The sequence below is a fragment of the Oncorhynchus keta genome, chromosome 35, assembly GCF_023373465.1.
Source record: "Oncorhynchus keta strain PuntledgeMale-10-30-2019 chromosome 35, Oket_V2, whole genome shotgun sequence".
Classification (NCBI taxonomy): Eukaryota; Metazoa; Chordata; class Actinopteri; order Salmoniformes; family Salmonidae; genus Oncorhynchus; species Oncorhynchus keta.
This window is the reverse complement of record NC_068455.1, coordinates 30882777-30895103: the sequence shown is the minus strand read 5'-3', so window position 1 is coordinate 30895103 and position 12327 is coordinate 30882777. Positions and strand designations below refer to the sequence as shown.

The 12327-nt window shown below is 38.6% G+C and overlaps 1 protein-coding gene across 1 annotated transcript; it reads right to left on the bottom strand.

The window, feature by feature from the left end:
* Positions 1 to 1719: 1719 nt before the first annotated feature.
* LOC118369246 (visual system homeobox 2-like) lies at positions 1720 to 9049 on the bottom strand. The gene is made up of 5 exons (XM_035753703.2): positions 8260 to 9049; positions 7771 to 7855; positions 6520 to 6643; positions 3786 to 3966; positions 1720 to 3389 (listed from the first exon to the last, which is right to left on the bottom strand). The coding sequence occupies exons 1-5, from the start codon at positions 8672 to 8674 to the stop codon at positions 3076 to 3078; spliced, it is 1119 nt and encodes a 372-aa protein (XP_035609596.1). The 5' UTR covers positions 8675 to 9049; the 3' UTR covers positions 1720 to 3075.
* Positions 9050 to 12327: the final 3278 nt, after the last annotated feature.

The window sequence follows — 12327 nt, the reverse complement described above, 5'->3', positions numbered from 1 at the left end:
TCTGATGGATTATGTCTTGCATCCAAATCTATTCTAAACTGAAATCATGTTGACCTAATATGAACCAATGAGTGTAAGACAGCTCAGCATTTCAGCTAACAGTATGTGCATACTTAAAAAAGCTGGATGGATAAGTGATCTAAACATCTAGAATAACAGGATAAAACAGCATTAATGGAGACAGATATGGTTCTGGCTAAGTAACAAAGCAGGTGCCTTTAATACAGGCTGAGAGCACCTCATCTGAGCTGCTCTCACTGGCTCCCCTCTCCGATATGACCCTTATGCACTGGCCCCATACTTTAATCTGAGAGATTGAAGCCTCTCTACTGCAATGGATTACAGGCAGCAGAACAAAATACTGCACTTGGCTTCCCTGGGAACAGGCAGAGCATGCAGGTATAGGACCAGCTAGCCACCTTCTAATCAGCATGACCAACGGAGCATCTTACACAGGGAATGACAAGGACAAAACGGCAAATGGTACCAACAGGCTCCGAGACAGATTCTACCCCCAAGCCATTAGACTGCTAAACAGCCATAAGATTGCTAAATAGCTAATTAAATGGTTACCCAAACTATTTACGTTGACCCTATCTTGCACTGAGTCTATGCACACTTACAATACTATATATACACCATATGTATACACTCTCACACACTACACTGACACTCACACAAACCCACACACATTCACATACACTACATACGCACACACACACACATGTAGGCATGCATGCACACACACACACACACACACACACATCATAAGCTGCTCCTACTCTGTTCTTTATTTTACTATTTCTTATTATTTATCCTGATGCCTAGTCACTATACCCTGCCTTTATGTACATATCTACCTCATATTCTGTACCTCGTACCCCTACACAGTGACATGGTACTCCCAGCTAGCACATTTGGTTCCTTGGAAGTTGTGGGAATGTAGGTTTTTGGTTTCCCATTGGTCCTGGGAATAAAGCCATATGTTTTCTGACCGATAAAATATAACGTTTTTTAAACGTTCTGAGAATGGAAGTGAACATTTTGCCTGTTATGGGAATGTACATTTTTAGTTGAAGGCAGGTCCTGAGAACGTTTTACTACAAAAGTTTTCCTGGGAGGTTTTATCAATGGAAATTATAGGTTATTTTGAGTTTTTGAATAACTTCCTTAAAACATTGACTGAATATTTGAATAAGACTTTTAATAACACTGCTGGTTTAGTTTAGCTCCAAGCACAGATAGGACACATGGAAATTAATTTGCTTAGGCATTAATCATGCAAACATTGCAGCATAGCATCAGTGAGATTCAAACCTATGATCTTCTGTTCTATATCTATGGAATAAGACCACTGAGCCACCTGGATGGACCTAGTATACTATGTTTTTTTTAACTCGTGCGAAACTGTTCATTTTGGTCTATTCAAACGGACCCCATTTCAAAGGCAATTGTTATACTGAAGTACTGAAAATCCCACAAAATAATGTTTTTTTTAAGGTTCTCTGAACCTACTGAGAACATGTCTTTAAATAAAACCATGAGAAAAAAACTGTAGGAAATGTTATGCTTAAAAGATGCACTATGCAGAAATCGCTCTGCCATTTCCTGGTTGCTAAAATTCTAATAGTTCGCATAATTTCAGTTTATGTGACAAAACATGCATGTATAGTGGAGAGAATCATTGTACCATCTAAACTGCTGTGAAATATCTTACATTCCCAATGTCAAACCAGTTGGAAAACGTTCCTAGAACATTACCAAAAATGTAATTGAATGGAACCATGTTTGAAATTTTAGGAAACTTTATTTTAAAGTAATGAAATACCAAGGAAATAACATTATTTTGTCAAGCTCTCGCCAAGTTCTAAGAAATGTATGGTTCTGTATATAACTTAATCTTTGTGTATTTTACTATTTTACTATTTTGTTACTATTTTTGTATTACATTTTTTGCATGAACTCTGCACCTTTGGGAAGGGCTCGTAATCAAGCATTTCATGGTAAAGTTTACACCCATTGTATGCAGCGCGTGTGACAAATACAATTTGATTTGATTTGAACTCTGGTACTTTTTAGAGCGTCCATTGTCTGGTACAGCAGTCCAGGACTTACTACTACTTACTGAAGACAGAAATAGCATAAGTATGCCCAGGTAGTGGACAGGAGAAAAGACAAATATAGTGAAGAATATACTGTAGATAATTATTTGAGCTACAGCTTCTCTCTTGCAGGTCCACCTGGCCACTTGGCTTTGTGTTTAGGCAAAACACTAACTAAAGCAACAGCAGACCTCATCAACAAAACTAATTATACTCTGTATTGCATATTATTCAGACTATGAAACAAAAACGCAAACATTTAAAGACCACATAAAAGTATGTTTTAACAGTGCCTTTGTGAGCGATCTTTCTTTATCTTTATTATATACAGCATAATAACAAGGTAAGATAACTTTTTAATTGTTGTGTTCCTCTTAATTAAGAGAAAATTGTTTTCCCTTTCATACATCATCATCCCAAAGAATATAAAAGAAACATAGTCAGCATCAATATTATGGATGCTGTGAATTCAATATACAGTATACTTTCAAAGATTGGCTACTTATATATCAACAAATGTCCTAATTGGCTCATTCTAACAAACACAAGTATGCACTTTGCATACTGAATGAGTAGTTTAAGAATATTCAATGAGAGACATTTGTAAAGTGGGTATCTTCTAGTTATAGGGGTTGTCAGCGATATACATATGTATGTAGTGTTAACCCCCATATTAAACAAGTTTTCACAATATATAAGCAACAATATATGTATGAATGTCAGGGAGTAAGAAAGACAGAAAGTGCATTGGTGTTTTTCTTAGTCAATAAGAGACGAATTCAGTTATCTTATCTCTCCAATAGGAAGACCGGTTTAAATAAGGTCATTTTAAAACAGCATAATAGAGATCTAGGATGAGTTCAACATGTAAAAACCTCAGGGAACACTGAATAAAACTGATAGATCTAGTTGAGTCCATACAGATATTAAGAGAACAGTCAAGAGAACTGCAAAGTCTTTACAAAGTGAGGGTCTATGGACTCTTGGGCTCTTCCACTGGACTCAAAGGGCCACTAGATTTTTCCTCTGCTGCCTGTCTCTCCACTTTGCTCTCTGGTCTCTCACATGTAACAGTCCCGAGCACCTTGGCACTGTGCTCCTGTGCTTTTGCCCTGAGTGTTGCGATGCTGTTCTCCCTCAGTTCCTCTTTGGAGATGGGTGACTTGCCCTCCGGCCTCTTCTCCTCCACGTCACATTCTTCTCCTCTCTGAATGGCTGGCTGCTGGGGAATGTCGAACTTCCCTTTTGGCTGGACGACCGTGGTCTCCATGGACTTTTTGTGCATCCCTGTAAAGAATTGGGGGTATTCGGATTTAGAAAAGCGTCTGCTGATTGGAAAGCCATCTTCAACTGAAAATATTAAACAAAGAAATAGTTCTGATTTAGCTATAGGAATATGATCTTCAAATTGAGGATGCATAATAAATGTAGACCAATAGTCAATACTTGCTGTATATTTTTTCCCCCACTACGCAAGAAGTAAGCCTCCCAAATATAAATGATGATATCTTGATCATTTCAGAGCCATTTGATGAAAGGATGAAACCAAGAATAAAGTATTTGCCCTCTGCCCTGAATGACGAGGAAAAGTAGAAAAGTAGAATGTGGAGAATATATGAGAGCAAGAATGAATTCAAAGCATGGAGGATGAAACCTGCTGTAGATTGAACATTAGTCTCATACCAAGCAGCCATGGGGCACAAGAGTCCATGATGCCATCCTTGGCAGACTTGAGGATGGAATCCGGTAGGGGGATGGAGTGACGGACCATGGCTCCATACAGCCCGTACTCTGCCATCACACTGCTGCGTCCCCAGCACTTCTCCCTCTTCCTCCATTTGGCCCTGCGGTTCTGGAACCAGACCTTTGACCCAGGAGGAGACATTAAGTACCACCTATCAACACTGAATCTAGCAATATTCAGACACACTGACACTAGCAGCATTAATGAGTCTTCTGACAGACACCACCACCTTAAAAGGCTTTAGCACTACCATCACATTGCGCCACAGTGTTCCAACTCTTGAAAAATTGTTTGTATCATTTTTGTTGTTTTATTGGTTGTATATCGGTGTATTCTACATTTGTGTGACTGTCCTTGTCTATCAATGTATCAGTGTTTGTTACTTGTTTTGTGTTTTTTTTGTGGACGCCAGCTGCTGCTTTTGGAAACGCTAATGAGATTCCAAATAAAGACCCAATGGCCCTTCATGCCAATTCTGTTCTATAATTTGTGAAAACAACATAACTAAATCTGGTTTTATTTCAGTCACTCTAGTGTTGTGTTGTTTTGAGATCTCTGTAAGACCCCTTATGCAATGTTTGGCTTCTCCACCCAGTCTGAGGTAGTGTGGATGGATATTCAGTGAAACATCAACTTGCAATGTGGAACTCCATGACCACTGGTTGGGGCCCCATGCTATCTGTCAGCTCAGTGAGAGGCCAAATTGATTTCATAGCACAACACAGAGCTGTTAAACAGCCTACTTGGCCACATCTGATGACTGTGTGTAAAGTGCAAAAAAAAAAAAGAGGAGGGGTAAGCACGGATATGTCTCGACTGTGGAGGGGAACCAGACATTAAATTGAAAATTAAGAAAACCATTTCAAACCTTTTTCTGTTCATTCTGATGATAGCCCTTATTTCATACAATATACTTTTTTTTATAAGAAATTGCTTCTCTGGCCCTCAAAGGAAGCTGAGGGGAAAGCTGCGAGCAGAAGCGACCCCTAGGGCACGCCAAGACTGATTGAAAACTAAGTTAATTTCAAGCTCAATCGATGGTGGACAGGCGGGCAAATATCACGGGAAATTAAACGAGCGGGACTCCGGGGAGCGGCACTATTGACCCGTGCTAATAAATTCAATGTAGTTATATCATTTGAACTCCCCGCGTCTCGAGCCAGCTTCCCCCCGGAACAAGGCATGCTCATCTGATTCAACTAATTAGACTGTATGAGAAAATTGGATGTTAATTTTATTTAGGATTGGAATACAGTTTTTTTTCCCTTATTATTTATTCGCTGCGAAGAGCCATAATGAGAACGAAATTAAACGCCGCTCGGGCAGATGGATGGTCCAGGTCACACCGCAATCTTCTTCTGCCTTGATAGCTTGATTAGGTCGTTAGTGCTCCTGTCCGAGAACAAATTGTTTCACATCCAACTACACCTAATGAGAGATTATCTTGCGAGGATGCTACTAGAGGTGTCTTTGTTCAGACAGGTAGAGAGGCATAATTGTTCGATTTATGTGGGCTCATTTACCTCCTCCGTAAAACATTAAGGAGCTAACTATTTCGTCAAGTGCAGAGTAAAGCCTATATCACTTTACTTTTCATTTTCCACGCCATTCATTGGTTATTAGACGCCTGCTTTATAACCTAGGCCCAGGCTATTTACATTTCAAGGTTAAAGCAACAAAAGTAGACCTGCCTATAGGTCTACACTGCATAAACCCCTTCTGGTACCAATGTCCTTTATTCTGGCCGGGGACGCAAAAACCACCTGATACCATAGGCCTTCTTTATGAATGACTGAACTTGTTTGTAAGAGACATTATCTGAATTATTATAATACATATCAAACGCAGAGTATGGTCCCAATGTACAGAGACAGGTGTCAGTGGTGGTTTAAAGGGCTACTTCGGGATTATGACAATGAATGTTGTACCTTTATCTACTTGCCCAGAGTCAGATGAACTCATGGATAACATTTGGATGTCTCGCCATCCAGTATGAAGGAAGTTAGAGGTAGTTTCGCAAGCCATTGCTAACTAGCGTTAGTGCAATGACAATTGATAACTAGCGTTAGCGCAATGACTGAAAGTATTTGGTATCCACTAGCATTCGCTAACGCTAGTTATCAATTGTCATTGCACAAACGCTAGTTATCAATTGTCATTGCACTAACGCTAGTTAGCAATTGCACTAATGCTGGTTAGCAATTTACCTTCAAACTACATGCAGAGCCATAAAAATGGTATCCACCAGTTCATCTGACTCAGGGGAAGTAGATAAAGGGCTTAATTGACAAAATCCTGAAGTATCGCTTTAGTAGTGCTTGCTCCAAAATAAATGCAGAAAAGGTGTTTTAAAAAACTAATGTGTCACTGATAATCACATCTCATTGGAGAAACACATTTTACAATTAGCACAGGTTCTCCCGTAGGAAATATTTTGGAGAGTAACATAATAAGTACATTTGACTTTCTTGCAAGGGACAATGCAAATTATATCAAAAACTGTATTTGACATGATATTCCAATCAAATAAAAAATATTATTAACATGAAGAATGCTGTTTTGAGACATTTAAATGCTATTTAGGGGAGGAAGAACTGCAGTTACAAAATACATTTCCCCTGACATGATACAATAACAACAGCACCAACAATAGACTATAACCTGTAGTCATACCTGTATTCTGTCCTCAGGAAGCTCTGTTTTCATAGCCAGCATCTCCCGTGCATACACATCAGGGTAGTGGGCTTCGTTAAAGGCCTTCTCCAACTCCTCGAGCTGGTAAGATGTGAATATGGTTCTGTAGAAATATGAAATATGTGTAAATTGTGGACATTGAAAAATGTTTGAAAGGCGACTAGGTTGGCTATTATTTATTTCAAACAGATCAGATGTACAAATGCACACCTTCATTTGTATGGTGGCAATGTATTCCATTACATCTTTATCCAAGGTGTCTGTATGCATTACATCTTAGGTACATTAACAACAATGGTGCATTTTAGAAATAGACCTACAGTAGACTAACTCACATGGCCTCCAAAAGCAGCTGCTAGATTTGATTATTTATTCTCTTATTATTGGTTCACAATCATTTTAAAAAGGCCTATTCAGTAGCCTACTTGAGGCAGTGGATGTATCCCATAAGCCAATGTGTAGGACTATAACCATGCATTCAGTGAGTAGGCTACAAAAATAAGTGGATTAATTAAAAAGGTTAGCAAAACATTTTTTTGCAGGGACTATTCCTTTATAGGGATATATGCTGGTATAAAGGAAATCATATTTTACAATTTCAATGTCTGATCACCCTTATTGAATAAGAGTATTCACAGACTAAGCCTATCGCTATGAAAGGTTTTGACATAGCCTACTTGTAGGCCTACACTCGATGGTTAAAATAGGCCAATGCTTTCACATCCCAAAACAAATATACATAAGAATATATGAAAAAAGACGGACATGTTAGAGTAGGCTAGCCTGTAAATTCACACTTGAAATAAAATACGAGGTGTAAATATGATGTATTTGCTATGAAACATGTCAAACATTTGAAACCAAGGGCAATTGGGAAATAAGGCAATGCGTTGTCTAATTGCGTTTAATTAACTTGAATTTCAAACATATAGGCCTAGACCCTATTCGATTTAATTCCATGTTTGTTAAGTATATACGTTTATTGATAGCCTAATGGCCACTGACAACCTGTAAATCATCTCAGTAATTAGCACAGGCTACTATTTCAAATTATATCCTAGTCTAATCTTGTTGTTGAATTAAGACAGTTCAAAACGCCTAAACAATGTAATATTAAAAAGGAGTGTTAGGCCACACCAAAAATTATGAAACATGCGAACTTCAGAAATTGAACAAGTTATTAGCATTCTTATAAAACAATAATATCATGTGTTGGAATGCAACGCTTACCGGTGCCGTCTTTTCTTCCGTTTCTTGCTCTGGCTTAATGAGGTCTTTGAGAGTTTTCGTTCGTTTGACGAAAAATCTTCCGAGTCTGTAAATATTAGAAAACGTGACAACGTGAATGACTCGTTTGAGACTTTAGATAATTTCCAATGTGTTATCACAATTGTTAGTGATGACATTGAGTACAATTTCTCCAACACAAATGTTATCGTTGTATTTTGTTACTGTTATATTTTTTAAAACTATGTTTTATTTATTTTACCTTTATTTAACTAGGCAAGTCAGTTAAGAACAACTTCTTATTTACAATGACGGCCTACTTACTGACATAAGTAGCCTATTGCTATTATTTTATATTATTATTAGCCAATGGTTATCCATGGTCCCTTTATAGTTCAGCCTAATAATAATATTACAATTATTATTCGAAAAAATACAAGCATATATTTGAAGTCCTTATTTCAGGCTAATGACAACGACTGAAATTCCTACCCGAACTGGCGGACTGGCTGTGGTCCAGAGGTCCCACAGTTCTATTGTGGGGCTGCAAGTGAACGTTCTGCGCGTCCTGCAGGACCTCCAAAAACGCTGGTTGGCTGTAGAACGACGGAATCCCTCCAGGCCCGATTAATCCCATCCCAACTCCGACACCAGCGGTACCAAGCATTGACCTGGCGGCAAGCAGGTGCGCCCCAGATGGCAGAGACTGCAGGGTGCTCCTCGAGACCGCCGAAGAGTCTTTATTCAGCCCTAAAATCTCCTGGATCCCGAATCCCGTGCATCTGGGAGGGTGCGTGGCGATGTTCTTTGATTGTTGGTGCAGGCTGTTACCTCCGTTAGCACCGAGAGAGGACGTTTTGGATATATTCAGCGTTTCAGATAGCACAGCTCCTTGTTTACCTGTCATGGTGTCTTCGATAGTATTCCCTATTTTTAGCGGCTCACAGGTCGGTCCCCAGTGCACGAACCACTATGTGTCACTCCAGACTCTTGAAAATGGTTCTTTTATCAAACAGGTCCACCCCAACAAGAGTCAGAGCCCAGCAGCCAATCAACTACTAGGGATTTTTCGGGAATCCTGCGCATCAAGCATTACGCGCCTTTGGAAATGGTTTATTCGCTAAGAACTGATGATATATTAGGGCTATGGGCACAAAACCGAGAGTGTGAGGATACCCAAAACGCCTGCGGATAAAGAGAATGAAACAGGTGCACGTAGTTAAAGCCATGCTATTCATCCAATTTATTGGAAAAAAATGCACCAATGCAGCCACAGGCCTTTTGAAATGTTTTTCGTTTGTAGGCTAGCATGTGTACTCGTTTATACTGTATATTGACTATAAAAATGATTCTGCTATTTAAACGTGATCTCGATATTATAATGCCATGCAGAATTAAAACTATATGAAGCGGATTGAATGAATCCGGGCCTGGATTTAGTTACCATAAAAATTGTTTAGTTTCATAAAAAGAAAACGCACGTTTCAGTCCATCTTTTTTAAAACCTATATTTAACTAGGCAAGTCAGTTAAGAATGAATTATTATTTACAATGACGGCCTAGGACCAGTGGGTTAACTGCCTTGTTCAAGGGCAGAACGACAGATTCTTACCTTGTCAGCTCGTGGATTCGATCTAGCAACCTTTCGGTTACCCAACGCTCTAACCATTAGGCTAACTGCCGCCTCTTCTAGTGCTATTTCCATCTCCTATGATCGCTATGTCCATCCCTTGCCTCACACATGAACTGATAATTGATCCGAGGCAAGGAAACCATCACATGGACATCAAAGCCTCTCCATAACGACAGCTGGACGCGAAAACACATCTCTGCCTAGCTAGAGACTGATCTCACAGCAGCATACAAGACAGATTAATGGAGATGGACATTTCGCTAAATAAATGGAAAATTAGGAAAGAATCTGGGCTACCAACGTGTAGGCATTAGAAGCTATTTACTAAACAACGTTTACAAATTAATTAATGCGAACAAAAACAGCATTAGGCCTAGCCTATATCACTCTTAATCGTTTAGAAAAGGATAGTTATTGACGCATGGGATCATTTGGGGAGCATGCCAAGCATGTTCATAAAGTGCAATTACATTAATAAAGATGATTACCATTATCAAACATTGCACCATTTTATCGGATGTTTAATGTGTTACATAATTTTCTTTAGGCCCTATTTGTCTTGCTAATGGGTTTTATCCAATCCCCATTTTAATCCCCGTTGCAATCCTAAAAAATTGAACTCTGTGATGATCTTTCTATATGCACAAGTCGCTTAGTTTAGATAGTCAGTTTATGTTTCATATTTTAATGGGGAGAACTTATAGCCTATTGTATTTTAATGGGGAGAACATATAGCCTATTGTATTTTAATGTAAAAATTATCTATTTCGACATTTTTTTCCTATATCTTATCGAATTTGCCTATTTGAAAAACATTGATTTGGTATAAATTAAATTGACGTTTTTCTTATAATCTAAAATGTTTATCAAGGAATTAGATATAGCCACCCTTTTATACTTCCAATATACTTCTTCATCCTAAATATCAGGAGTCTTTTCCGCTAAATAAAAGAACAGTAAGGCCTACATTTGGTGCAATTTACAAAGTGGCCTATACTTGGTTAGTTTTTAATATAATGAATAAATAATTAAATAGTTTGACATGTTTAATCACATTCTATTGGGCAGTTGCAGAGTACCAGAATAATGTTCAATTGTAAACTACAATTTGGAAAATATTTAGATATGGCAGCCTTCTTTTGTCAATACTGCCTTGGACACAAATAAATGCCCATATTTACGATTAGGCCTACTTGTGAACAGCACCATGAGTTAAGAAATTAATACGACCATTTTACGCATAGAGACTGGATGAGTTTTGAGATCTGTGTGGCACAATTTGGACATCTGCACAGATAATTACACCAAGATCATTTATGGAAATGGACTGAAACTATTTGAGGGGGACAAAGCAAACTCAGATCTTATCTAAGTGCCTTGTGGTAACAGATTAATACATGTTCTGGTTTAAAGGGGACGGGCAGAGAGTCAGGCGGGCCAGAGGAAGGAAGCAACGTTGGCGCGTGGCAAAAACAGTTGATAAAAATCTAAAATCACGTGACTGACAAGGTTTTAGCCAATGAAACACAATGGACAATTAGTATGCCTACTTAGTTATTCCACAACAAGAAATGACATGCTGATTCTATGGGAACTTGTTATTGTGGATGTGAAATTTACGTATGATGTCCAGCCATGACTATTCACAGAGAGATAACCCACACCAGGCATCAACGGGATTATCAGATGTATAAGCAAGACATTACAGACTGTATCTGTTTTGTGTCATGCTAATAACGACATATCAATGGCTACATCGAGGTTCATATAAGATATTAGCCTATATAGAACTACATCTTACACATTTGAAGAAAACACCCTTTCGATGTAGATAAATAGGCCTAGCAATTAGGGTATTGCAATTTGTGCGCCAGAATGCATACTTCTGGTCATATGGCAATTCTGACATCCTATTTTGTAGTTGAGTTAATCTACAGAACATTTAGATTTCGTTCATATCTGATCTAGTCGATAGGGTGAGAGACACAGAGGTTAAAACAAAATAAATATTGTAAACTATAGCACAGACCTAAAACGAATCTGTTCAGCAAAATCATATTTTACATCAAACAGTAAAAATTGAGCCACAGATTAAGAGGGAGAAAAATATTACCGCCACAATTACTCGATGACCAGTTGAAACTAATTAGGAGGCTATTAAGTCAAAATTTCATTACGGGTAATGAAGAAATCAATGTTATCGGGAATATGCTAATGACGCATCAGCCAGTAGAGATAAACCCATCTATTCACATGGAACCGTGAGTCAGGATGACCTGTCAATTACACCGCGGGTTCCTGCCCTCACTCCACCACCACTTCTGTTGCAATCTATCACGGCTTTGTTGTTTATTGTTGCTGGAGACCCTCTCTCTCTCACTAGGCTTTTAATAACCCATCTCCATATCAAAATGACTCCACCCTGTTTTACATGCAGATGAGCGAACGGTCTAATAGGGTTCTAGATTAAAGGCAGTTTTAGTTCACTCATTCGTGTATATTGGGTTTCCCATCAAAGACCACAACATCCAAAGGCTGCAGATTAAATGGCAAACAAACAGCTGTTGCAAAAATGTGTTTATCTGTTGTTTCCCCCTGTTTCCATCTTGCTGTGGGCGAGTTGTCATGTTGTGTAAACCAGATTACCCTCAAACAATGGTATGAGAAACACTTCTATAGTTCAAGATCCCAACTCAAGTGGATGGCCTGAGGATGATATAAGGCTGAAAAGTGGAATAAATAAACAAATGTGGGCTTTAGCTTTAAAACACATTACATATCCATTCCAAACATGATTATCTAGTGTGTTCGACAAACTGATGTCCTGCGGTCAAAAAAAAGAAGTACTGACCTCTATAGGCTAGAGGTCAAAGCAGAGGGTGTTTAACGGCATCTTCCCATTTCACCAGGCATCTAAATGTTGCAAA

Excerpts from the sequence above, each read along its gene's own strand:
- LOC118369246 (XM_035753703.2), bottom strand. The coding sequence starts at position 8,674 with ATGACAGGTAAACAAGGAGCTGTGCTATCTGAAACGCTGAATATATCC. Across the intron at positions 7,856-8,259 it reads CAGCCAGTCCGCCAGTTCGG|ACTCGGAAGATTTTTCGTCA; the intron begins GTAGGAATTTCA and ends TAATATTTACAG. Across the intron at positions 3,390-3,785 it reads TTGTGCCCCATGGCTGCTTG|GGATGCACAAAAAGTCCATG; the intron begins GTATGAGACTAA and ends AATTCTTTACAG.